At 42.9% G+C, this 27946-nt stretch overlaps 1 protein-coding gene across 3 annotated transcripts in view; it reads left to right on the plus strand.

Moving 5' to 3' along the window:
• EIF2B3 (eukaryotic translation initiation factor 2B subunit gamma) overlaps nucleotides 237-27946 on the plus strand; it is a 133664-nt gene continuing 105954 nt past the window's right edge. For all 3 annotated transcript variants that reach the window (XR_002345225.1, XM_021096758.1, XM_021096757.1), the window contains exons 1-3: nucleotides 237-337; nucleotides 4548-4704; nucleotides 10929-11074. Coding sequence is in view for 2 of the 3 variants with exons in the window: in XM_021096758.1 (XP_020952417.1) it covers nucleotides 4557-4704; nucleotides 10929-11074 (294 nt within the window). In the remaining variant the exon portion in view is untranslated. The remainder of the gene's footprint in view (nucleotides 338-4547; nucleotides 4705-10928; nucleotides 11075-27946) is intronic.

Here is a 27946-nt window from a genome sequence, read left to right on the forward strand (position 1 = left end):
AAGAAGGGTGGTATAGTGACGAGCACAGCTGAAAGGCTTGCAGCTGCCTTCTTAGCCAAGGGGTGGGGGTTGTTCTTTAGTTAAAACTCCATTTCACCCGGACATTGATGACATGTGAACGGACTTAAAGCCACAGGGAGCGCCGCCGGCCGCTCTCCTCCGCTCCCCCCAGCAGCGCGCTTCTGGCCGTCATCTATCATTCGGCGCTCATCCCTTCTCCGCGGGCCTGCCCGGCGCGTCCCATCGATCTGTTCGGCCATCGCGCGCCTGCGCCTTTGGGCTGTCAGGCAGCGGCGGCGTGGGGAGCGTTGGGAGCGGTGGCGGCGCGCGACCCGAGGTAAAGCCGAAGCTTCTGCGCTGCCAGGCCGCGCGCGAGTTGGCTGGCCGCGGGAGCCGCGCGGTGGAGGCCGCCGAGCCCCGCTTCCCCGGAGGGGGTCGAGCTCCTGGAGCCCGGCCGAGCAGGGCCTGAGCGGGTGGCGGAGGTGCGGAGCCCCGGAGTTGCCGGCTGGAGCGCCTGCCCGACCTGGCCGCGGAGCCAAGTGCCCCAACTAGAAGGGCGCTCGGCGAGAATCCGAGCCAACCACCTTGTGCAACAGGTGGAGGAAACGGAGTTTCAGGGTCTGCTAGAAGTCTCATCCAGGGAGCTTCAGACCCAGGACCAGGCGCCCTGAGGACAGTGCCTGAGCTCTGCTCACTTAAGCCCTTTGTTCATTGATGCTGTGTTTAGTTGTTTAAGTGCAAGACAGTGGACTACAAAGAGGAATGCAGTCAGGTCTCGCTGAGAGGATAACTATGATATGATGTTTTATCTTGCCAGTTTTCGAAGGGAGAAGGCAGTGAGTGCTCTGACGGAGGCAGGTCTGGGGTGCCATGAACACCCCCTCTTAAAACTTTTGTGCTCTCTGTCCCAGCCATTGAGTGGCCAATGAATCTTTGCCTTGATTCCCATCGTCCAGAGTCATGGCAGTGACATTGAGACGTTTGACGGATTGCCTGGTGTCATGGAAAGTCATGTCCATGATTACCCCCCGGGCCTCATGGAGAGCAGGAACCTCAGATCGAGGTGACCTGGGTTCTGATGTCACTTCTGCACATGTTTGAACTTGACTCTTACATGGGGTTGTTGTGAGGTTCGCAGGTGCTTATTCCACAAACACTGATTGAGTGCCTGGCCAGGTGCTGGGAATACAGGGATGACAGTCAGGGAACTCGCAGGAAATAGCAAGTGGATGATAAAGCTTGTAAAGGCAGAGATGCTATGTACATAGCAGAGTGGAAGCATCTAAGGGGAAAGGAGTTAGTTGCTTCTACCAGGAGAGTGGGAAGGGTTAGGAATGGCTTTTTAGGCAAGATGATTCTTGAACTGAGTCTTAAAAGTTTAATAGGTGGATTACATACAGGAGAAGGGCCGCTTAGGAAGCAAGAATAGCAATACAGGGACCAGAATTATGCAACATCGTGGTTCAGTTGGCACAGAAGACTTTCATGATCTGTCTAATAATATCAAACATGGATACACTGCTTGTCACGGGATTAACATTATTTTGTGTGTTTTACGTAGATTAACTCATTTAATATTTACCCTGTGAAGTAGAAACTAATTATCCTTATCTTAGAAAATTCAGAAAACACAAAGGCGAGGGAAGAGGGAGTGGGATGGACTGGGAGTTTGGATTTAGTAGATGCAAACTATTCCATTTAGATGGATAAGCATGAGGTCCCTCTGTACAGCACAGGGAACTGTATCCAGTCTCTTGGCACAGACCATGATGGAAGATAATATAAGAAAGGGAGTGTGTGTTTACGTATGACTGGGTCACTTTGCTGTACTGCAGAAATTGGCACAATATGGTAAATCAACTACACTTTAATAAAAAATAGTAATAAAAAAAGAAAATTAAGAAAACAGAGACTTGGAAAAGTTATGTAGTTTACCACGGATCACACAGCTAATTCATGGTAGAACTAGAATTCAAACCCAGGCAGTCTGGTTTAAGGGTCTGGGAATTGAACCACCAGGCTCCCTTCTAGAATCTGAGGACAATAAGAGTTTTAAATGTCAGGCTCCTGGTTACATCACCTGTAAGTGGTAGAACCATAACTCTGACTCAGGTCTTTTAACTCTTAAGGACCTGGTGCTCTTTTCATAATACTGTCAGATGTTATGGGAGTTATGTAGTGCCAGATTGAAGTTAAATTCCAATTTGAGGGGAGTTCCCCTCGTGGCTCAGCGGTTAATGAACCCGACTGGGATCCATGAGGTTGCGGGTTCAGTCCCTGGCCCCACTCAGTGAGTTAAGGACCTGCCGTTGCCACGAGCTGTGGTGTAGGTTGCAGACACAGCTCGGATCCTGCATTGCAGTGGCTGTGGCGTAGGCCAGCAGCTGTGGCTCAGATTAGACCCCTAGCCTGGGAATTCCATGTGCCACAGGTGTGGCCCTAAAAAGCAAAACAAAAAAAAAATTTTCCGATTTGAGGCTATGCTTGCTAGAATCCAGATTGCCATGTCGTCAGAGTTCCCATTGTGGCTCAGCAGTTAATGGACCCAGCCAGCATCCATGAGGAGTCAGGTTCAGTCCCTGGCCTTACTCAGTGGGTTAAGAATCCGCCGTTGCCATGAGCTGTGGTGTAGGTCGCAGCTGCGGCTCAGATCCCATGTTGCTGTGGCTGTGGCGTAGGCTGGCGGCTACAGCTCCAATTCGACCCCTAGCTTGGAAACCTCCTTATGCCACAGGTGAGGCCCTAAAAAGACAAAAAGGCAAACAAAACAAATTACCGTATCTTTAAATTGTGGGTGTTGTATAAGAGTTTCCACTTTGTGTTTGTGTGTATAGGGTGAGAGTGTTGGGTACTGAGTGGGGAACCCAAGACTGATTAAGATTATGGTAAAGGTGCAACAGTATTTGGCAGTTTGGTGTTAAAATAAATTATTTTTCCTGAACATTAAATTTCATTTTTGTATTTAAAAGGTTACGTCATTTGTTGTAAGTTAAAGAGCACATTTATTTTAAATCAATAAGGACTTAGGACCTTTTAATGTGCCTCTCTTTTGTGGTAGCTACTATTTTTTTTTTTTTTCTTTTTGCCATGTCGGTGGCATGTGGCACTTCCTAGGTCAGGGATGGAACCCAAGCCACAGCACCAGCAACATGGTGCAGTGACAATACTGGATCCTTAACCCACTGTGCCACAAGGGAACTCCATTAAGAGATTTTTTTTGAATGTCACACAAGCTCATTTATTACTTGAGTTTGAAGAAAAGAAATTAATTTGGTTTTTTGTCATTGTTGTTTTGTCTTTTGTCTTTTTAGGGCCACACCTGTGGCATATGGAAGTTCCCAGGCTAGGGGTCCAATCAGAGCTGTAGCTGATGGCCTACACCACAGCCACAGCAATTCGGGGTCCGAGCTGTATCTGAGACCTACACCACAGCTCACGGCAACACCAGATCGTTAACCCACTGAGCAAGGCCAGGGGTCGAACCCGCATCCTCATGGATGCCAGTTGGGTTTGCTAATGGCTGAGCCACAGTGGAAACTCCAAAAGAAATGAATTTGGTTTGTTTGTACATTTGGGCTCTGCAAATCTAAGTTAGTGCCGTCTTTCATGTTGGGGATCATGACAGGAAGGGAGCCGATGGCTGAACTATTAAAAGAATCTTAAGTCATTTCCTACTTTTCAGAGATCTAATGTGCTTGTATTTTTGTTATTAATTCTAGTCAGTTTTAAATTTTTTGAAGGAATAAGAATTCACATATCAGGAGCCAACTTGATAGAACTCATACTCTTTTAAGAGTCAGCTCAAGCATTGCTTTCTTATAAAGCTTTCCTGTCTTTTCTAGGAAGACTTGGGTGTTGCCATCACTGTATATGCCTACTTCGTCTTGGATAGATCCCTGCCAGGGCATTACTGAGTGTATATTGTAATTTACTGCATTTGCCTTCACTTAATTGTGAGCAACTCAAGGGCAATGGCCAAATTTTATTTTATTTTTTTTTGTCTTTTGTCTTTTTAGACCACACCCGCAGCATATGGAGGTTCCCAGGCTAGGGGTCCAATCGGAGCTGTAGCCGCTGACCTACACCACAGTCACAGCAATGCAGGATCTGAGCAGAGTCTGCGACCTACACCACAGCTTGTGGCAATGCCAGATCCTTAACCCACTGAGCAAGGCCAGGGATCGAACCCGCAACCTCATGGTTCCTAGTTGGATTCGTTTCCACTGTGCCACAATGGGAACTCCCCAAGTTTTTTTTTGTTTTTGTTTTTGTTTTTTTGTTTTTTTGTTTTTTTTTTTGATTCATTTCCTTCCTCCAGCTCATCTCCCCAGGCTGGAGCTGAGAGTTTTTATCATTGAGTAAGAGAATAGGGTAATTGTGATGTTTATATTGCAGCTAAGGAGACTATTCATTCTGGTTATGGAGTTGGAGGTGATGGATTTGACACAAGTGGATTTTAATAACCTAAATAAAAATAGGGTGAATACTGTATGTGTTTTGATTTTTGCTACTTTTTTGTCTTTTTTTTTTTTCCTGTGTTATTGCAGCTTGTAAAAATGGAATTTCAAGCAGTGGTAATGGCAGTTGGAGGGGGCTCTCGGATGACAGACCTGACCTCCAGTGTTCCCAAACCTCTGCTTCCAGTTGGGAACAAACCTTTAATATGGTACCCATTGAACCTGCTGGAACGCGTTGGATTTGAAGGTGAGTTATGGCAATGAGGAGGGCTCGTACAACTTTTAGGGGTTTTCGTCTTTGTGAGGATGAGAGAGGATGAATACGAGAAGACCAGGACTCCAGGATGGCTGGAGACTGGCCTCTTTGCTGTAGGAACTTGGGAGCACTCTGCGGCTGTGCGGAAACGGTTAATTGTTGGAAGTGTTACTCTCTCAGAGCTGCTCTCCCCGTGATCCAAGGTGAACGTTGAAAGGATGTCAGCGTATGGTATGAAGCACGCAAGTGCCTCACAGTCAGGGACATTTCTTGCTGAGAACCTGCATGTGCCAGGGGGTATGTCAAGCACTGAGTTACAGAATTGAAAAGGAACTCAGGCCCTGATTTCTAGAACCTTAGAGTCTAGTGGAGAGATACACATGTAAACTGATTATCGTTGTGTGACGAGAGAAACGTTACAACAGAGGCACATTATGAGTGCTTGTTATAAGGAAGTTGTTGCTTCTGCTTGAGGGACTCAGAGAAGGCTTTACAGAGTAGCTGACCCTTGAATTGAATCCCTCTCTCTCTCTTTTTTTTTTGTCTTTTTAGGGCCATGCCCACAATATGTGGAGGTTCCCAGGCTAGGGGTCAAATTGGAGCTACAGCTGCTGGCCTATACCACAGCTGCAGCAATGCAGGATCCGAGCCGTGTCTGCAGCCTACACCACAGCTCATGGCAACACCAGATCCTTAACCCACGGTGCGAGGCCAGGGATTGAACCCGAGACCTCATGGATACTGGTCAGATTCATTTCTACTGAGCCACAATGGAACTCCCTGAATTGAGTCTTGAAAAGTAGATTACCAGATTGACCACCAGTGAGGAGAGTGCAGTCCATACAGAAGTAATAACAGACATATGCAGAAAGAGAGCCATGTTCTGCAGCTGCTTTGCATCTTACGTGGCTGTAATAGCAAGTGCAATGGGGCGGAGTAGAGCTCATGCGAGAGCTGAACAGGGGTCGTGCTGCGAAGGGCCTCGTATTCCATGCTGAGGAATTTAGATGTGGTTCCCTGAAAGCAGTGGGGAACTGGTGAAAGGCTTAAACTGAGGTGTAATAATTGGTATTTCAGTTACTCTAAGTCCTTTGCATCTTTATATAAATTTTCGAATTGGCTTGTAATTTTCTATGAAAAAGGGTTGCTGGCGTTTTTCCACTGAGATTAAATTGATCCACAGATCAGAAGGAAGAGAATTCCCGTCTTAGCAACAGTGAGTCTTCCGACCTAGGAACGTGGTATATCTCTCCACTTATTTAGGTCTTTTGTAATTTTTCTCAGTAGTGTTTTATGGTTTCCAATGTACAGGACTTAACACATGTTTTGTTAGATTTACTTCTAAGTAGTTGATATTTTTGATGCTGTCATAAATGGTAATTATTAAATTCCAATTTCCAGAAGTTTGTTGCTAGTACATAAAAATTCAGTTTTTATGCTGACCTTGCATCCTGCAGCTTTGCTAAATGCACTTATTTTTTCAAGTGCTAAGAACTTTTACCAAGATAGACCATATTTTTGGGGAAAAAGTAGGTTTTAGTAAATTTATAAGGATTAAAATCATACAAAATATATTCTCTGACCACAGGAGAGTTAAATTAGAAATCAATAACAGAAAGATAGCAAGAGAATCTGTAAGTATTTAGAAATTAAATCACATGTTTCTACATAATTCAAAGAATAAATCATAAGATAAATTTAGGAAATATTTTGAACTTACTGAAAATGAAAATTCAGTGTATTAAAATTTGAGGTATAGCTAAAGCAGTATTTAGAGGACATTCTATAGCATTATGTACTCTTAGAAAAGAAGAAATGTCTCAAATTATCATCTAAGCTTCTTTTACAAACAAGAAAAAGAGGAGCAAATGAAACAAGTAAGTAGAAGGGAAGGGAGTTCAGAGTTCCCATCGTGGTGCAGCAGAAACGAATCCAACTAGGAACCATGAGGTTGTGAGTTCAATCCCTGGCCTTGCTCAGTGGGTTAAGGATCCGGTGTTGCCGTGAGCTGTGATATAGGTCAAAGACGTGGCTCAGATCTCACATGGCTGTGGCTATTGTATAGGCCGGCAGCTGTAGCTCTGATTAGACCCCTAGCTTGGGAACCTCCATATGCCTCGGGCACCACCCTAGAAAAGGCAAAAAGACCAAAAAAAAAAAAAAAAAAAGGAATTCCCTTGTGGCTCAGCAGTACCTAACCCAACTAATATCCATGAGGACATGGGTTCAATCCCTGGCCTTGCTCAGTGGATTAAACGATCTGGCGTTGCTGTGAACTGCGGTGTAGGTCATAGATGTGGCTTGGATCTGGTGTTGCTGTGTCTGTGGTGTAGGCTGGTGGCTGTGACTCCAATTCGACCCCTAGCCTCGGAACTTCCATATGCCCTGGATGCTGCCCCCAAAAAAAAAAAAAGTAGAAAGGAGATAAAAATAATAAAAGAAATAAATGAAATAGAAGCCAAAAGCCTTCAAGAAAATCAGTAAAACCAAAAGATATTCTTTGAAAAAAAAATCAATAAAATTGTTAAAAGTCTAGTTAGACTGATCAGAAAGAGGGGAAAAGGCATAAATTAATAATAGCAGAAATGAGAGAGAAGACATCACTACAAATCCTACAGACATTAAAAAGATAATAAATGAATATTGTGTACAGCTTTATGGTAATAAATTTGACAACTCAGATTTGCATTTTAAAAAATTGCTTTGAGGAGTTCCCGTCATGGCTCAGTGATTAACGAATCCGACTAGGAACCATGAGGTTGTGGGTTCGATCATCCCTGGCCTCAGTGGGTTAAGGATCTGGTGTTGCTGTGAGCTGTGGTGTAGGTCACAGACGTGGCTCAGATCTGGCGTTGCTGTGGCTGTGGCGTAGACCTCTAGCCTGGGAACCTCCATATACCGTGGGTTTGGCCCTGAAAAGACAGAATAAATAGATAAATAAATAAATAAATAAATAAAAATTTAAAAATTGCTTTGAAAGCCGAGCTGTGTAAAGAATCAGTTTGAAGGAGTCAAGACTGTAAGCAGGGAGACAAGTTAGAGATGGATAGAAAAGTCCATGCTAGCATGAAGAGGGCCTGAACTGAGCATTGGCGCTAAGGATGGAGAAGCGGGGATATTTGAGAAAGGTAAAGATTAATGGGGAGAGGTAGCAGAAAGAGAGGGAAGAGTTCCTTCTACTTTTTGCTTGAGTGACTGGTGTAGATGGGGATGCAAGCAGTTAGGAAAGGAAACACATGGCGAGGACTAGGTGTTAGGGAAGACCAGGAGTTCAGCTTTGGCCACAGTGAATTCGAGGTGTTAGAGCAAATCAGAACGCCGGATAGAGGTGGTGCCAGATTCTGGGCCCCGGGCTTGTGATCTAGTGTGCATTCCACTCCTACCTATTTGAGACAGACGCGTGAATCATTCTGTGCAGTAGTCTGTATGACATTGATATTAAGAGATGTGTTTTAGAAAAGATTTTCTGGAGTTCCTTTTGTGGCTCAGTGGGTTACAAACCCGCCTAGTATCTGTGAAGATGCAGCTTTGGTCCCTGGCCTCACTCAGTTAAGGACCTGGTGTTGCTGTGAGCTGCAGTGTAGGTTGCAGACGTGGCTCGGATCCCACATGGCTGTGGCTGTGGTGTAGGCCTGTAGCTGTAGCTCTGATTCGATCCTTAGCCTGGGAACTTCCATATGCCGCGGGTGTGCCCCCCCCACCAAAGAGAAAAGATTCTCTTTTTAGAGCTCAGTTTCACAGGTGAAGGACACATCTTAATACTTTTAAACAGCCTACTTTCCTTTAATAAGTTCTTGTGTATTCGTCATATATGTTTTGTTTTTTTTTTCCTTTTTGCTCTTGCTGTATCTGTAGTTATGTAGTTAGGGATGGCCTTTTTCAGTTTATTTATTTATTTATTTCATCTTTTCTGGGGCCACACCCACGCCATATGGAGGTTCCCAGGCTAGGGGTCTAATCGGAGCTGTAGCCACTGGCCTCTGCCACAGCCACAGCAACGTGGGATCCAAGCCTTGTCTGCAACCTACACCACAGCTCACAGCAACGTCAGATCTGAGCCGCGTCTGTGACCTACACCACAGCTCACGGCAACGCCGGATCCTCAACCCACTGAGCGAGGCCAGGGACCAAACCCGCAACCTCGTGGTCCCTAGTCAGATTTGTTTCCACTGAGCCACGACGGGAACTCCTTTTTTCAGTATATTTAATACCCCTTATATAGGTAATTCCTTCTCACTGAGGGGCACTCAGAATTTGGAGAGTGTCTCCTAAACATAGGATTCTGGAGTTGAACAATCACGTCTGAATTCACTGTTTTTATTGTTCATGGTTTTAGAGGAGTTAGCACAGCCCTGCTTACAATTAGTCTCTCTCCCCACAGAAAGGTCCTGGTCCAATTATTAGACTGACTCTGCCATGTCTATAGTTAAAACGTCCTCTCCAGCCTATGGAAGTGTCACCTTTTCTTTGAAATCCCAAACAGTATCAGTCACCCTGTCGTCTATGCTTTCATCACACTTTGTTTTTCTGTCTCAGTGCCTCTCAAGGCCTGCTTTATGCTGTAGTTAGTGACACGGGAGACTGATCTCCCTGAGAGCAGGTACTGTGTCTAATCCATCTTTGTCACATCAGCGTTTTATTTTTTATTTTGTTTGTTTGTTTTTGTTTTTGTCTTCTTAGGGCCGCACCCACGGCATAGGGAGGTTCCCAGGCTAGGGATCCAGTCAGAGCTGTAGCTGCCGGCCTGCACCACAGCTCCAGCAATGCAGGATCCGAGCTGCGTCTGCGACCTACACCACAGCTCACGGCAACGCCGGATCCTTAACCCACTGAGCAAGGCCAGGGATCGAACCTGCAACCTCAGGGTTCCTGGTCGGATTCGTTTCTGCTGCGCCACGACGGGAGCTCCCCACCTCAGCGTTTTACCTAGAGTATGTTCTCTAGGGACTTTTGTTGGTCTTGAATTCATCCTGACCCACCTTAGAGGCCATCCCTTCCAGGAAGCCTTCCTTAATTCATCATTTCCATGTCTCATTTCTCCATGTTACATTTCTTAAGAATAGGGACCATGTTTAGTTCATTTTTGAATTCTCAGTGCCTCTTTGTCCTTTATATATTAAATGTATTTGTATCTATTAGTTGAATAAATGAGTTAGTGACTGAAAAAAAGCCAAGGGGGGAAAGGAAGAAAAAGAAGGTGGAAGTTGAAGTTATTTGAAAGAGGAAGAAAGAGGAAGAGAGAAGAGAGCAGAAAAGAATTATTATAGCGAAAGGGAAAGAATTGAGCGCTGCCATGGAACAAGCAGTGGAAATTGTTCCACTTTAGAGGCGCTAAAACCTGATCTTCAGGCACCAGCCACACATGTTCTATTGCAGTGGCTTACATTTCCCTGCCAAAGATCCATGACAAAGCCCCAGGTTTTTCTGTTTAGTTGATAGCTACGTGGATAAGGTGAAGACACTATTAGAATGTGGAAATTGACTATCACTGCATTCATTGTGGTCTTCTGTAAAGCCCTAAAGTCTGCCTGGTGGGAAGTCATGACAACAACTCTTTCTTTGTAGTGAGTGAAGATTTAAAATGTGATCCCACTTGTACATGCTTTGATAAATGCTCTTCTGAATTCTTTACATCAGAAAGAAGTGGTGTGTAATGAAGTGTGGGTCCTGGAGTTCCCATTGTGGCTCAGCGGTAATGAACCCAACTAGTATCCATGAGGATGTGGGTTCGATCCCTGGCCTTGTTCAGTGGATTAAGGGTCTGGCCTTGCCGTGAGCGGTGGTGTAGGTCGCAGACACAGCTCAGATCCCTAGTTGCTGTGGCTGTGGTGTAGGCCGGCAGTTGTAACTCTGATTCTACCCTTAGCTTGGGAACTTCCATATGCCACAGGTGTGGCCCTCAAAAAGAAAAAAATAGTAAGAAAAAAAAGAGTGGGTCCTATGGATACAAGATCTGAATTTTATCTTAGATCTGTTGCTTGTTAGTTTCATGTACCCTGAACAAAGTCACTTCATACTTAGTCCAATTTCCTCATTTGTAAAATGAGATTGCTGTAGAATTGATAGAATGCATGTAAAAGACATTGCAAAGTCTCAGTAATATTTGCTGTGATTATTAAATCTAGAAATAGACCAAATGTAATTGAAATAGTGTAACCATTGTCTAAGTGAATGAGAGTTTTTGCATTTTTCCTTCTTTTCTTTTCATGCTGTAGAAGTCATTGTCATTACAACCAGGGATGTCCAGAAGGCTCTATGTGCAGACTTCAAGATGAAAATGAAGCTAGATATTGTGTGTATTGCTGATGACGCTGACATAGGAACTGCAGATTCTCTGCGCTACATATATCAGAAACTTAAGGTGAAAAACTATTTCTTGATTTTCGTTGTTTATTGAAGATAAATATCATCTTATGTTTACCCAATGCATTGCAGTTTACCGTGCTTTTTTTTTTTCCTTTTTAGGGCCACACTCACAGCATGTGGAGGTTCCCAGGCTAAGGGCTGAATCAGAGCTGCAGCTGCTGGCCTACATCTCAGCTGCAGCAACTCGGGATCCAAGAATTGAGCCACGTCTGCAACCTACACCACAGGTCACGGCAAGGCTAGATCCTTAACCCACTGAGCAAGTCTAGGGATCAAACCCGAATCCTCATGGATACTAGTTGGGTTCATTACTGCTGAGCCACAACAGGAACTCCTACAGTGCTTTTTAAAAATGTATCCTTTTCTTCTTTTTTCTTTTTTTTTTTGGCCATGCTTGTGGCATGTGGAAGTTCCCAGGTTAGGGATTGAACCCATGCCACAGCAGTGGCCTGAGCCTCTGCAGTGACAGTGCTAGATCCTTAACCCACTGTCACAAGCTAACTCCCTGAAAATACATATTCTTGCCTCACATACTTTGTTGCCCATGTTTCAACTGCTTTTTATTTTGATTATTTGTGAAGATTTAGACACTTAATTGTCACAATCACTAGTTTCCAATATTTTCAGTCATAGTACATCTTTATAAAAAAGATATACTTTAGATGTACTTCCAAAGATTCCAATTATATCAAGTTCACACAAAAGGAAAATTAATATATAGTAGTAAAAATCAGAAAAGCAGTTGACCGTGGATGAGAGATTCACTGGAAAGAAGTACAAAGGAACTTTCAAAAATGTCAGCTCCCCCACATGACAGTATTTGAATGTTTAGTCTCCTTTGATTAAGGAACCACCATGGGCATAATGGATATGAGGATACAGTCTCTCAAGTGGCCTGTGGCCCAGAAACTGAGAAAGAGCCACTGTAAACTGTTCTAAAATTGATGTCCTTTGGAGAAAATTCATTCTGTGTGATGTTACCATCTTGTTTGAATTGGGGGGCAAAATTTCTCCTGCTATTTCTGGTGGCTGCAAATAGATGTATTAATATTTTCAACCTACCTTTTCACTAAAGAACAAAAAAGTTAGTGTAGTTATGTACGTGGCCTTTCTCTCCCTTTATTGGGAAATAATTTATACATCATAAAAATAATTTACACACAATGAAAGACAGAGGTGTTAAGTATATAGTTCCATGAGTTTTGACAAATATGTACACCCAGGTTATCGTACGCAAACCTGGAACACTTCCGTCCCTTTTGAAGGTCCTTTGTGCTTTGTTTTCGTCAGTCCACCACCTGCAGTCACTACTGTTCTGATTTCTGTCACCGTTTATTTTGCTTGTTCAAGAGCTTAGGTGTAAATGGAATCATATAATTTCACTCTGGTTTCTTTTGTTCAATGTAGTATTTTTCAAATTCATTCATATTATTGCAAGTATAACTAGTTTGTTCTTTTTATTGCTGCGTAGTATTCCATAGAATAAGTATACCACTAATTACCCACTTTTCTGTTGATGGTCATTTGGATTGTTCCTAATTTTTAGATATTATGAGCAAAACTGTTATGAGCATTGTTCTGCAAGTCTTTCTGTGAAAATATTCTAGGTCGGAGTTGCTGTCGTGGCTCACTGGTTAATTAACGAATCCAACTAGGAACCATGAGGTTGTGGGTTCGATCCCTGGCCTTGCTCAGTGGGTTAAGGATCCAGCGCTGCCGTGAGCTCTGGTGTAGGTTGCAGACGCAGCTCGGATCCCATGTTGCTGTGGCTGTGGTGTAGGCCGGCAGCCATACCTCCAATTCAGCCCCTAGCCTGGGAACCACCATATGCCGCAGGAGTGGCTCAAGAAATGGCCAAAAAGACAAAAAAAAAAAAAAATTTCTAGGTTATAGGGTTTACTTTATTATGAACTGCCAAACAGTTTTTAAGTAGTAGTACATTGTATAGTTCCATCAACAATGTGTAAGAATTACATTTGCTTCCCATCTTCATCAGCACTTGGTGTTGTCAGTCTTTCCTTTTAACCATGCCGGTGGGTGTTGTGCAGTGCTGTCGCATTGTGGGTTTGACTTGCATTTCCCTGGTAACAATCATGCTGATGACCCTTTCATGTGATTATTGACCACTTGTATATTTCCGTGAAATGTCTCTTCAAGGCAGTTGCCTTTTTTCGAGTAGTTTGCCTTTTTATTATTGATTATAAGAATCTTTATGTATTACAGATACAAGCCTTTTGTCAGATATGTATTGTGACTATTTCCTGCCCGTCTGTGGCTTGCCTTCGTATGTATATGTGTGTATATGTACTAATTTCTTTGACCGCACCCACAGCACGGAAGTTCCCAGGCAGGGTCAAACCCTCCCCACAGCAGTGACATCGCCCAATTCTGAACCCACTGCACCACGTGAGAACGCTACTTTTTTAATGTATTCTTGTTTTCTTCGTCTTTTTAGCGCTGCCCAGGCTAGGGATCAAATCAGAGCTGCAGCTGCCAGCTTACGCCACAGCCACAGCAACGTGGGATCCATGCCACATCTGCAGCCTCCACCACAGCTCACAGCAACGCCGGAACCTCAACCCGATGAGCAGGGCTAGGGATCACACCCCATCCTCATGGGTACTAGTTGGGTTCGCTACCGTTGAGCCACAATGGGAACTCCTTTTTTTAAAGGTTCTTAAGGATGACTTTGATGACCAGAAATTTTAAATGTTGCTACAACCCAGATTGCTGATTTTTTTCTCTTTTTGAAAAAGTCAGTACTTTTTGTTTCCTAAGAAATCTTTGCTTATCCTAAGCTTATAAAGATACTCTGTGTTTATTTCTAAAAATGTTGTAGGTGGAATCCCTGGTGGCTTAGCGGGTTAAGGGTCCAGCATTGTCACTGTTGTGGCTCACGTTCTATCCCTGGCCCAGGAACTCCTGCATGCTGCAGGCATGGCCAAAAATAAATAAATAAGCAAATAAACTAAATAAAAATGTTATAGGTATAAACATTTACTTTTTTCTATGTGGATATTCAGTTGTTCCATAGTCGTTTGTTAAAAAGGCTTTCCTTTCCCCGTTGAATTGCACCCGTGCCTTAGTGAATAATCATTTGACTAATCATGTCTCTGCCGTTTCTGTTCTCTCTGCTTTGTTCTGTTGGTCTATGTGTCTGTCTCTACTCCAGTCCCCAGTGAATAAAGTCTCTCTCTCTTTTTTAATTTATTGGCATGTAGGTGACTTACAGTGAATTAGTTTCAGGTGTACAGCAGAGTGACTCAGTTACTCGTATAAATATATCCATTCTTTTTTCCCGTATAGGTTGTTACAAACTATCGGGTAGATTTTCATGTGCTGCGTAGTAGGTTCTTGCTAGTCATCTGTTTTATGCAGTAGTGTTTATATGTTATCCCCACCTTCCCAATAGTCTTGATTATTTTAACTTTAAGTAGTAGGTCTTAAAATCAGGTCGTATAAATCTGCCAGCTCTGTTCCTTTGCCTTAAGGTTGCCGTGGTCATCCTAGGCTCTTTGCATTTCCGTATACATTTTAGAATTAGTTTGCCAGTTTTTTTAAATAAAAGCTTCCTAGAATTTTGACTGGCATTGCTTTGAATTTACAGATCAATTTGGAGAGAATTGACGTCTTAATATTTAATCTTCTAATCCTTGAACATCTGTTTATTTAGATTTCCTAGAGTTTCTCCCAAGAGTGTTTTTATAATTTTCAGTGCATAGATTTTGAACATCTTTCAGTAATTTTATTCCTATATCACTTCAATTTAATATTGTAGCTAGTAATTTTTATTCAGTTTTCTAGTTTATTGCTTGTATGTAGACATAAGATTTTCCTTGTCCCCATGACTTTGTTAAATTGCAGACTTTTTTTTTTTTTAATTTTATGGCCACAGCCACAGCATTCTAAAGTTCCTGGGCCAGGGATTGAATCTGAGCCACAGCTGTGACCTGCTCTGCAGCTACAGCAATTCTGGATCGTTTAACCCACCACACCAGGATAGGGATTGAACCCACACCTCTGCAGGGACCCAAGCCTCTGCAGTTGGATTATTAACCCACTGCACCATGGCAGAAACTCCAAATTTCAGATTCTTTGGGATTTTCCAGATATATATCACTATGTTGCCTGTAAATAAAAACAGTATTATATCTCCCTTTTAATCTTTTTTTTTTTCTTTTTCTTTTTATGGCTGCACTCGTGACATATGGAGGTTCCTGGGCTAAGGGTGGAATTGGAGCTGCACCTGCTGGCCTAACACTATAGACGCAGCAGTATGGGATCCAAGCCGCATCTGTGCTATGCCACGGCTTGCGGCAGTGCTGGATTCTTAACCCACTGAGCAAGGCCAGGGATCGAACTCACCCTCGTGGATACTCGTTGAGTTCTTAGCCCCCTGAACCACAACAGGAATTCCTTCTTTTTTAATCTTAATGCCTTTTATTCCTTTTTAATTGTCTTACTGCCCTGGCCAGGGGCCTCCAATGCAATGTATATAAGCATTTTCTTTCACTTTTGGGCCTCTCTTTTTATTTTCCCTGCTTCTGTCCTAGTAGGCTTTGTGCTTCTAATTGCAGCAGGGATTTTTAATACCGTAATATTGGATGTGTTACTTTCTGGAGCACAGCTCTTATTTCTTTGTGGAAGAGGTGGAGAATTTCACTAAGGTGATGAGAAGAGAACTCTGTCCTTTCACACAGACAGACGCCAGGTTTACCAAGGAGCTAAGGGTGTTTAGTGGTCTTCCCAGGAGTTTTTAGTTATGGTCTAAAATATGGAGGTATAATCTAAACTCTCTTTGCTCCCTAATCTGTAAATCTTAGAAGTGTTATTTTTGCCATATGCTGGAACTGGAGATCCTGAGAGTTTCATGCAAATGAGTTCCTATAACTTTTCGAGGTTTGAGAAATAACAGTGAAATATTGGTAATAATATTAATGAGAGCGGGCTTGGGAAGAAGAGTGACGTAGCTGCCAGGAGGACATTTGACTCCCACGTCACTACCTCTTCTTGCGGTTTTGGCCACTTTCTCCTTATTTCAGGGCTTCCCCTCACACCTGGATTAAAATCGTCATTAAGGCGTCCTGCGCAGTCTCATTTCTTTTCCTCCCTTGTTCTTTTGTTTCCGCGTCATTCCACGGCATCCTTTGCATATCATCCCACCTCCGAGCGAGCTTCTCAGGCTGTGCCGTAGCCAGCACTCTCTTTGCTGTCTTCACTTGTTTCTTCTTTGCCAGTGGCTCCTGCAATCCTGGCTGCAGGTCAGTTTGCATTCCACCCTGCAGTGAAAGGCCACACGCTCCCCTGTGGAGGTGCATGAGTAGACTCCTGAATGGCCATTAAGCGCAGGGGAAACCCTGAGCCAGAACGCAGAACTGTCTGGCTGGGATCAGCATAAACTTGTAGGAAGCGCCGTGGAAGTATGTCTCAGTGGTTGGAGAAAGTGAGACAGAGTGAGGAGGCAGTTTGCCGTGTTTGCTCAGGGGTGTCAGGTACCTCCTTAGGGGAGAAAGTTATACCCCCCGACTGTGCCATGGTTTAAAAGCAACATTTGAGACAATTTCTTTCTCTTTCCCTGTGTTCCCAAGAGCAGCTTTCTATAAACACTTGGAGACTCTTTTGGTCAGTTTTCAATAAGATTTTAGGTAAGGTAAGAATATTCCCTTTTAGAGTTTTGAGTTTATTAGCTTTTGGTTCTTTAATCTCTACCCACTTCCTCCAGACTGAGTTCCCCAAATATTACTGTGGCTTCTGCTTTTCTCAGAGAAAGACCACAGCAGTGTATTAGCTTCGTTTGGCTTCTGTGTTTAAAATGTATTTTACCGTTTTGGTTTACCATCTTTGTCATTTGCATCGCATTTGCTGAATGTTTTGCACTCCTACTTGTATGTGGACACTTGTATTGTGTGTGCTTCTAGAATATTGGAGCTGGACATTGTATTTGCTATGTTATATTTCTTCATCATATTTCATTTGGTTTTATTCTTCCGGCACTGTTTGCTGCTTCATTTTGCCCTATCTCATCCCACAGTGTTGCTGATTTACTGGCTTACCACTTTTTGTTTCAGCTGCCCAAACCTCTTTCCTTGACCTATCCAGAGAGATTATGGGCTCATTCATTCTCCTAGGCCCTGGGTGAGTGAGCTCCATTCTTATAACTGGTATTTGTAATATAAAAGTTCTTAGGTTTTATATTTTTTTCATAACAGTGTTTCATAATTGTTGACAAATGATTCAGTCCTAAGTCTGACCTCATTCATTTAGCAAATATTTATTCCGAGTCAACTAATAATAATGATTAAAATTGCTATTTATTAAACAATTGTGGAGCAGTTATTTTTTCAAATGTTTTATCATGGAAAATTTCAAACATGTGCAAACGTACATGGAACATGACCGATGAAGCCGTCATCCAACTTAACAGTTATCAACCCACAGCAAATCTTATTTCGTCTATATTCCCACCCACCTTGTTCCCTCTCAAGTTCTTTTGAAGGAAATCTCTTATTTTTGAAGGAAATATCTTATTTCATCTGTAAATATTTCAGAATATTGCTAAGATGAGGGCTTTAAAAAGTAAAAATAAAAGCATAGTGTTATTATACCATCTTAAAAAAACAAATGGAGTTCCTGCTATGATGCAGCAGGTTAAGGACCTGGCGTTGTCTGTGTGGTGGTTGGGTTCAATCCCTGGCCTGGCACAATAATTATGCTAAGGATGCAGCGTTGCTGCAGCTGTGGTGTAAGTCACAGCTGTGGCTCAGATTTCATCCCATCTTGGGAACTTCCATAGGCCACCAGTGCAGCCAAAAGAAAAATTTAATAGTAATTCATTAGTATCATCAGTTATGCAAATCAATGTATGAATTTCCAACTGCCGTATAAGTAGGATTTTTAAAAAATGTTTTTAGTGTGTTTATTTAAATCAGGAGGCAGGAGTTCCCATCGTGGCGCAGTGGTTAGCGAATCCGACTAGGAACCATGGGGTTGTGGGTTCAATCCCTGGCCTTGCTCAGTGGGTTGGGGATCCGGCGTTGCCGTGAGCTGTGGTGCAGGTCGCAGACACGGCTCGGATCTGGTGTTGCTGTGGCTGTGGTGTAAGGCCGGCGGTTACAGCTCCGATTGGACCCCTAGCTGGGAACCTCCATATGTGGCGGGATGAGGCCCTAGAAAAGGCAAAAAGACAAAAAAAAAAAAAAAAAAAAAAAAAAAAAAAAAATCAGGAAGCAGATGAGGACTATACATTATAATTGATTAAAATATCTTTTAATATATAGATTTCCCCTCCATCTCTTTTTGTTCCGTTATGATTTATACGTTGAAGGAACTGGTCTTTTTCCTGTAGAGCGTCCCACAGTCTGTACTTTGCCAATTTCGACCCTGGGGTGTAGTTTAAAAAGTGTTCCTCTCTCTGTATATCCTATAAATTGGTAGCGGGACCTAGAGCCTAAATTCAATTCCAGTTTGAATTTTTTTGGCAGGACTGTTTCAGAGGTGATGGTGTGTTCTCTCTTGGGCATATGCTTCTCTGATTTGCCTCCTTTTTAGGTGGTGGCAGCTTTTATGACAGTCACCACCAGTCCCTGGTCCTTGCCTCTCTGGCCGTTGGACTACATGAAGCTTATTTCGAGTAGGCGCCTTAAGAAGTACTCATGATGCCAGTGCGGAACAGATTACCTGCAGCCTTTATATTTATAAGCCAGTTCTATTTGTTTGTAAAATAAAGCACATTTTTTCCACATATATATATATATTTTTTTCTTTTTTCTTTTTTTGGCTGCTCCATGGAATACGCAGTTCCCAGGTCAGGGATCAGATCCAAGGTACAGTTGTGACTAAACACTGCAGTTGTGGCTCTGCTGGATCCTTAACTACTGTGCCAAGCTAGGGAATCGAACCTGTGTCCTAGCACTCCAGAGACACCACTGCACCACAGTGGGAACTCAATATCTTTTTTTTTTTTTTTCCTGTCTGCACCTTCAGTATGCAGAAGTTCCCAGGCAAGGGACTGAACCCACACCACAGCAGTGACAATGCCAGATCCTTAACCTGCTGAGCTACCAGGGAACTCGAAGGATTTTCTTTTTTTTACATTCTGTTTCCCTTAAGGCATTATGAATTATGTTTTGTATTCACTCTTGTGTTCTTCCTGGTTTAGTTGTTATTTCTGAATTTTTTTTCTTTTATTTCTAATTTATTCTTGAGTTCTGTTATTTCATTTCCAACTTTTCTAATTCAAATTTATGTTATTCTTTCACATCTGTCATTTTCCATTTTAGATAATATTAGAGTATGAATTTAATCATATGAATTTAATCTGTCTTTTGAGCATGTCTTTCTGACGAGCACTTTTATTGTAGAGATGTTATTCTAACCTCTACTATTGTTGTCTTTGTTTGTTTGTTTTTTTGCTTTTTGGTCTGCACACGAGGCATATGGACGTCCCCAAGCTAGGGGTTGAATTGGAGCTACAACTGCCAGACCAGCCACAACCACAGCAACTTGGGATCCAAGCTGTGTCTGCGACCTACACCACGGCTCACAGCAATACCAGATCCCTGACCCACTGAGCGAGGGCAGGGATGGAACCCGCATCCTCGTGGATACTAGTCGGACTCATTTCCACTTCGCCACAATGGGAACTCTTGTTGTTGTCGTCTTTTTCGATATTAACTTTGTGTAAGATTTTACTGTAGTCCTTTTCTGTTGCTGATTTTAAACCTGAAAGTAGTTTTCCTAAATTGTAGAAGGAAAGGGTGACTTAGGATAGCTTTTCTAGCTTCGTAGCACTAGAGCCCCCAGTTTTCGGGGTTTTTTTTGCTTTTTAGGGCCGCACCCACGGCATATGGAGGTTCCCAGGCTGGCGGTCAAACTGGAGCTATAACTGCTGGCCTACACCACAGCCACAGCCACACAGGATCCTTAACCTACTGAGCAAGGCCAGGGATCGAATCCAAGTCCTCATGGATGCTAGTTAGATTCGTCAGTCCCTGAGCCAGACGGGAACTTCTGGAGCCCCCGATTTTGAGATCGTCCCCTTCTGCTCTGTTATCTCCGTTTTTATCTGGCTTGTCTCTTTCTTTTGCACGGATTGTCCCTTCCTGCTCAATTTAGATCCTGTTCCCAGCGATTTCTCCTCAGTGTAAGGCTTCATGTTGCAAGTGAATATTGGTTTATTAGTTTTGAGGATTCATGGGTCAGCCTCTTGAGACCTTACTGAGGACAGATAAGGAACTGTCTTAGGAGCATTTAATGGAAGAGTTAGTGATTGAACCTTAGTCTTTTACTTCAAAGTCTGTGCTCTTAACTACCGTGTTTTGCCATGTGGTCAGGGATAAAGGTAAGAATAGAATATGTACTTTATCCTGTAGGGATACTTTGAAGGATCATTAACAGGTTAACATTTTAGAAACATCACTGCAGGAGTGAGGAGAGCCAGAGAGACCACTGGGAGGCTATTGCAGGAGCCTGGCAAGATATGGTGCTGGGCTAGACCAAGGCAGTGGCAGTGGTCATGGAGAGATGGGCACAAATTGGAGAATATTTAGAACTTTAAGTAACTGGATGTGGGAGGATAAAGAGAAGGAGGGTTGGGCGTTCTCACTGTGGCACAATGGGTTAATGATCCAGCTTGTCTCTGTGAAGGAGCTGGTTCAATTCCCAGCCCAGCGCAGTGGGTTAAGGATCCGGCATTGCTGCAGCTGCGGTATAAGTTGCAGCTCTGGCTTGGATTCAGTCCGTGGCCTGGGAACTTGCATGTGCTGCCGGAGTGGCCAAAAAAAAAAGAAAAAAAAGAGAGCAAGAGAAAGAGAAAAGGAAGGGTCAAGCATAACTCCCAGATTTCTAGCAGAGAAACAGGGTGGATAGTGGTGACATTCACGGATTTACAGGCTGCGAGACAAAGAATCAGTTTACAGGGAAAAAACGGTGTGTAACTACACTTGGCTTGCTAGGTAGACGATGCCTCTGCGATGTCACAGATTTGGATGCTTGCACATTTACCTGGAACACGCTCACTTCCCTCTCTCCCTACCTAAGTAAGTAATTCCTAACGATTTGTCTTAACCTGGATTTCCCCCGAAAGCTCGGCCTCAGATAAGGGTATGTATAGAGGTAGTTTGTTTTGAGAAGTGATCCCCAGGAACAGGAGTGGGATTTGGAAAGCATGATATAGGGACAAAGGGAAAGGCAGTCTGAGTGTGTGTTAGGGACTTGGTTGCCACTGAGGGCAAATGAGGCTTAATTTTTTTTTATTTTTATTTTTTTGCTTTTTTGCTTTCTAGGGCTGCACCTGCGGCATATGGAAGTTCCCAGGCTAGAGGTCGAATCGGAGCTACAGCTGCCGGCTTGTGCCACAGCAACTCCAGACCTTAGCCTCATCTGCGACCTAAACCACAGCTCATGGGAACACCGGATTCCTGAACCCACTGAGGAGGGGCCAGGGATCAAACCTGCGTCCTCATAGATACTGGTCAGGTTCGTTTCCACAGAGCCACGATGGGAGCTCCAATGAGGCTTATTTCTCCTGGAGACCTTCTCAGGGGCCATGTGGAGTGTACCTTAGAGTAGTTACCCAGGACGTGGCAAAGAGGAGTGTTTATTCACTGGCTTCCTTTACCCGTTGGTCAGAGCTTGCCCCATGGGTGTAAAATTCCTCACACTTCAAGGGTTGCATGTGTACCAGATTGGCTGAGTGGGTTCCCACAGGTATCCCACATTGCTGGAAACCTCAGGGCAGAAAATGAAAGGTGACTGTTACATAAGTTGAAAAGCTGTCGGGTCACATAGCTGATGGCAGAGCAATGGCTGGAACAAAAAGGTGGACCCACAGAATGCGAAATGGGTCACAAGAGAAGTCTTATTCACCTTTCAAGATTTGGCTAAATCTTGCTTCCAGAAGCCTTCCTCACCTTTAAGGCTAATAAATTAATTGCCCCTCTTAGTTGTTTATTGTGGAGAGAGGAGGGTGATGGATTGGAATTTGCAAGTGATGAAGCTTTAGCATTGCCACTGAAAAGTGGGGGAGAGCTGACTAGGGACACTGAGAACAACATCAGGCAACCTCAGCAACCTCAGCAACATCAGGCAACCTCAGCAACCTCAGCTGAAGTTGAAGAATGTAAATGTATAGGTACTGCAGTTAGCACAGTTGTGGAGCTCCCCCCCCCCTTACCATGGCTCAAGTGTCTAGGGATGGAGGAGAAGACGTGTTTGGATTCATCAGGAACATGGGCAGGGTCAGCATTTGCACCTGCTGGGGAGAGGAGAAAACAGGCTTGGAAGAAGAAGTTTGCTAGGAGCTAAATGGACAAAGGCTTTCCTTCTCTTCTCTCTGCCATGAGCTTGGCAAACTTTCCACCCAGAATCCATCCCTCCAGATTGGATCCGAGTCCAGGGTGAGAGTTAGCCAGTCCGCTTCTGTGGGATAGCTAGTTTGCTTTCATTTTTTTCACTGTGTATAGAGCTGCAGTGAACCACTTTCTTCGTGCTCTTGTTGTGATGGTGGACACCTGAGTGAAGTGTGGCTTAAGTTCTGTGCATCTTCAGCCTTGCTAGATGCCGGCAAATTGTTCTCCAAAGGAGTCATACCAGTCTGCTTTCCCACCAGCAGCTGGAATTAGAGTTCTGGATTCTCCTTGTCCCCACTAACCACTGGTGTTCTCAGACTTAACATTTTCAGTAATGTCATGGGTATAAAACTGCTGTTGGGTTAATGTTGCATTTCCTTAATTACTTGAGAATTTTTTGCTAGGTATACTGGCTATTTTCTTGTTCAGTGAATTTCCTGTTCTTATAACTTGCCCACTTTTTGTTTGAATTGTTTGCCTTTTTCTTGGTAATTTGTATATACTCACTATATTCTGTATACTAATCCTTTGTGGCTTATATGGGTTGCAATTTCCACCCCACCCCCCGCCATCATCTCTTTTTTTCTAGTATCTTTTTAAATTTTAAATGAAGGATAGTTGATGTTCAGTGTTGTGCCAATTTCTGCCCTACAGCAAAGTGACTCAGTTATATACACACAAATTCTTTTTTTAATGTTATTTTCCATCACGGCCTGTTTGTAGCATCTTTCTACAGAAGTCACACAGAAGTCTCAGTGTTTTTGTAGTTATGTACATCAGTCTTTTCTTTTATGGTTGGTGCTTTTTGTGTTTTGCTTAAAGTGTAAACTCCTGCCTCCTAAAACTTTACAGTTTTGCTTTTCGTATTTGGATTTTTATTTATTGTTATTTTTTTTAACAGATGCACCTTTGGCATATGGAAATTCCCGGGCTAGGGATCAAATCAGAGCTGCAGCTGTGGTTTACACCACCGCCACAGCAACACCAGATCCGAGCCACATCTGTGACCTACACCGTAGCGTGTGGCAACGCTGGATCCTTAACGCACTGAGCAAGACCAGGGGTCGAACCCACATCCTCACAGAGACTAGGTCAGGTTCTTAACCCATTGAGCCACAGTGGAAACTCCCCATATTTGTATTTTAAACCAGTATTTGTATATGATATGAGAGAGATATCTAGATTTATCTTTTTCCTGAAATTAATCAGTGGTTATCCCTGTACAATTTATTGAATAATCTTTCCCCACTTGATTTATACCAAGCTCCATATATACATGGGACTCTTTCTTTCTTTCTTTCTTTCTTTCTTTCTTTCTTTCTTTCTTTCTTTCTTTCTTTTTTTATGGTCATACCTGCCACATATGGAAGTTCCTGGGCCAGGGATTGAATCCAAGCCAATACAACCTATGCTGTAGCTGTGGCAAGGCCAGATCTTTTAACCCACTGCCCAGGCCAGGAACCAAACCCACTCCTCCATAGCAACCCAAGACACTGTAGTCAGTTTTTTGGTTTTTGTTTTTTTGTTTTTTTTTGTCTTTTTAGGGCCACACTCACAGCATATGGAGGTTCCCAGGCTAGGGGTTGAATCAGAGCGGTTGCTGCCAGCCTACACCACAGCCACAGCAGTGCAGGATCTGAGCTGCAGCTGTGGCCTACACCACAGCTCACGGCAAGGCTGGATCCTTAACCCACTGAGCAAGGCCAGGGATCGAACCCACATCATCATGGATACTAGCTGGTTTCATTAACTGCTGAGCCAGGACGGGAACTCCCCAGATTTTTAACCCACTGCGCCACAGCAGGGACTCCTTCACGGGACTCTTTCTAAGCTTTCCAGTCTGGTCCGCTCCTCTGATTGTCTTTTCCTTTACCAATACCCTGTCGTTTAATTACTGTAGATTTATAGAAATTCTGTCTAGTGGGATGACTCCCCTCTTATCTCGCCTTACTCTAATTTTTATTTAAAGTTGTCCTGATGGATCACTTTGCTGTGTTGCAGAAATTGACAGAACATTGTAAATCAGCTATAATAAAATTAAAAAAATAGTCTTGGCCATTCTTTACCTTTGGCATATGAATTTTAGCATCCGCTATGAAAAATCTTATCTTGGTGTTTGATTGGAATTACGGTGATTTTCAGATTAGTTTGGGAAAGTTGGCATTTTTTAATCTAAGTTTCTCTATTTCTTTAACATAGCTGTATCTCTCTTTATTAAGGCTATGTTTGTTTTTAAATAAAATTTGATAATTTTCTGTAAAAATGACATACATCTTATGTTGAATTTATTAGTAGATACGTTCTGGTGTTGTTATTGCAAATGGGTTTTTTTTTTTGAAGATCCACACGTTGTATTTGGTTGTGTCTTTTTAGTCTCCCTTATTCTAGAACAGACACCCCTCCACCTCCTTTTTTTTCTTTTTTTTTTTTTTATCGTTTTGTCTTTTGTTGTTGTTGTTGTTGTTGTTGCTATTTCTTGGGTCGCTCCCGCGGCATATGGAGGTTCCCAGGCTAGGGGTCGAATCGGAGCTGTAGCCACCGGCCTACGCTAGAGCCACAGCAACGCGGGATCCGAGCCGCGTCTGCAACCTACACCACAGCTCACGGCAACGCCGGATCGTTAACCCACTGAGCAAGGGCAGGGACGGAACCTGCAACCTCATGGTTCCTAGTCGGATTCGTTAACCACTGCGCCACGACGGGAACTCCTCCTTTTTTTTCTTATCAAATAAAACAGGTATTTGTCCTGTAGAGTCTCCCACATTTCTGGTATATCTGATTTCTTTCTATTGATTTCATTTAATTTTTAAATGATTTTTTAATTGAGATATAATTGACATACAATATTATGTTAGTTTGATATTTATATATATATATATATATATATTTTTTTTTTTTTTTTTTTTGCTTTTTTGCTTTTCAGGGCCACACCTGTGGCATATGGAGGTTCCCAGGCTAGGGGTCAAATTGGAGCTACAGCTGCCAGCCTACACCACAGCCACAGCAGTGCCAGATCTGAGCTGAGTCTGCACCTAACACTGCAGCTCATGGCAACGCTGGATCCTTCACCCACTGATCAAGGCCAGGGATTGAACCTGCGTCCCTATGGATACTAGTCAGGTTCATTTGGCTGAGCCACAGTGGGAACTCCGGTATTTATAGATATTGTGAAATGACCACCACAGTCCGTCTGATTGACATCTGTCACCATACATAGTTACAGAATTTTTCTTCTCGTGTTGAGAACTTTTAAGATCTACTCTCTTTGCCCCTTTCAGATACGCGGTGCATGTCATTAACTGTAGTCACCAGGCTGTGCATTGCATCTCCGTGACCGACTTATTTTATGGTTAGAAGTCTGTTAACTCCCTTCGCTCATTTTGCCTCCCTCCCACCCCCTACCTCTGGCAGCTACCAATCTGTTCTCTGTATCTGGGAGCTTGACTTTGTTATTTTTTTGTTTATTTCAGATTCCACCTGTAAGTGAGGCCGTGCAGTGTTTGTTTTTCTTTGTTTGACTCATTTCACGTATGCTTTTGAGGTCCACCCAGGTTGTTGCACATGGCAAGAGTTCACTCTTTCATGGCTGAATGATACGCCACCGGGTGTGTATATACCGCGTTTTCTTTAGCCGTTTCTCTGTCAGTGCACACACAGGTTGTTTCCGTATCTTGGCAATCGGCAATAATGCTGCAGTGAACATCGGCTGAACATTGCTTCTCTTTTTCAATATTTTCTTGTAAACTGGCGTTTGGATCTAAATGTTGATTAGAGTCCGTTTCAGCTTTTTGGCGATAATGCTTCATATGCACATTTCATATTGCATTATATCCAGATCTGAAATCAGACATTTCTTTAAAAAGCCTTGGTTTTCTTATATATAGCCTTTTACATGTCAGCCGTATGTCAATAATGGTTTTTGTTTTTTTTTTAAAGCCCTGGTTTCTTTTTGTGGAACATGGTGTTTATAGGCTGGCTGCAGTCTGGGGTCTAGGAGAAATAGAAGCTTTTAAATTTTACTATAATTGACTTCTTGGTCTTTTTGTTTGTTTTTTGGGGTTTTTTGTTTGTTTGTTTATTTTATTTTTGGCCACACCTGTGGCATGTGGAAGTTCTTGGGGCAGGGACCAAACCCACCCACAGCAGCAAACCAAACTGCTACAGTGACAATGCCAGATCCTTAACTTGCTGAGCCACAAGAGAACTCCTAAAATATACCCATTTAAAATGTACAGTTTGGCTTTTTTAGAAATCAGGTTTTATGGAGGTATAAGTTATATAGAGTAAAATTCACTCTTTTTAGTATGCTGAGTTTTCACAAATGTATTGTGATAGAACCTCTGCCTCAGTCAAGACATAGAGGAAAAGCTCTGTCTCTCTTCCAAGTTCCTACTTCTTTTTTAAGTACAATGTTGCTTTTCTTAGAGTTTTCACTTGCCTTGCTTTTACTTATTTATTTTTTTATTAAAATAGAGTTGATTTAGAATGTGCCAATTTCTGCTGTACAGCAGAGTGACTCAGTTATGCACATATATCCCAGGAGGTTGGGTATCGTTCCCTTGCTGTTTAGTAGGACCTTGTCGTTGCCTCACTTTTAAAGTCGCTTAGCTTTCTATCACTAATGCACCCTCAGATCCTTTAGAAGGAACATCAGTGCATCAGTATGTTTAAACACATCAAATGCACCGTCCCCTGCTTTTCTCTCCCCCTTTGATACAACGCTTCCCCTTGAGACCATGAAGCCATTCGTCTCCTCCTCGGATTTCTGCTGGTTACCTTCTAAGCCTGCTGCAGATGTGCCATATCCTCAGACCTCTTTTCTCTATCATTCTGGGAATTCCCTTCTCTCTCCTGTGTGGGATATCCTGGTTCCTAGGTCCCACATTTTCCTCTTTCTTGTTTTACTCCCTCATTTCAAAGGAACCCAGTCCTTATTGGCTTTTTAAAGAGAGGGCACAGAAGGTAAATACGGTGAGAATTTGCCTGCATGAAATGTTTTATTCCATCCTTTCTCTTGAACAATAGCTTACCTTTGTATAGAATTCTAGGTTAGAAATAATATTCTCTCAGAATTTTTTGTCCCAGGACCAAACAGGTAGACAAACTTCCTTGACGGCTCCCTGTGCTATAGGTTAGATTCTTTTCTTCCAAAGTTCACCCTTGCACTGAAGTCCCATTTAGGCAGGGTCTCAGTTCAAACACCCTGCTTTTACACCAGCTTCAAGCTGTTCTTTTGCCCTAGTGCAACACTTAAAACCCCAGTTAGGGCAGCCAAGGTTTCGATTGGTTTTCATTTCCTTCTTCAGTTGTGACACTTGGCGTTTTCCTATACTTTCTCATAAGTTTGAATACATTTGTAGTAAACTTTTTGTTACTGTCTTATCCAAAATTTTTAGGTTTTGGGGAACAGTTTTGGGGTTCCTAATCCACCAGTTTTCTAACACCAAAGCCTCCTTGCTGAACAGTTAATATGCATTATTTCATTTAACCCTCCAACTGCACTCTGAGGTAGATGCTAC

The sequence above is a fragment of the Sus scrofa genome, chromosome 6, assembly GCF_000003025.6.
Source record: "Sus scrofa isolate TJ Tabasco breed Duroc chromosome 6, Sscrofa11.1, whole genome shotgun sequence".
NCBI lineage: Eukaryota > Metazoa > Chordata > Mammalia > Artiodactyla > Suidae > Sus > Sus scrofa.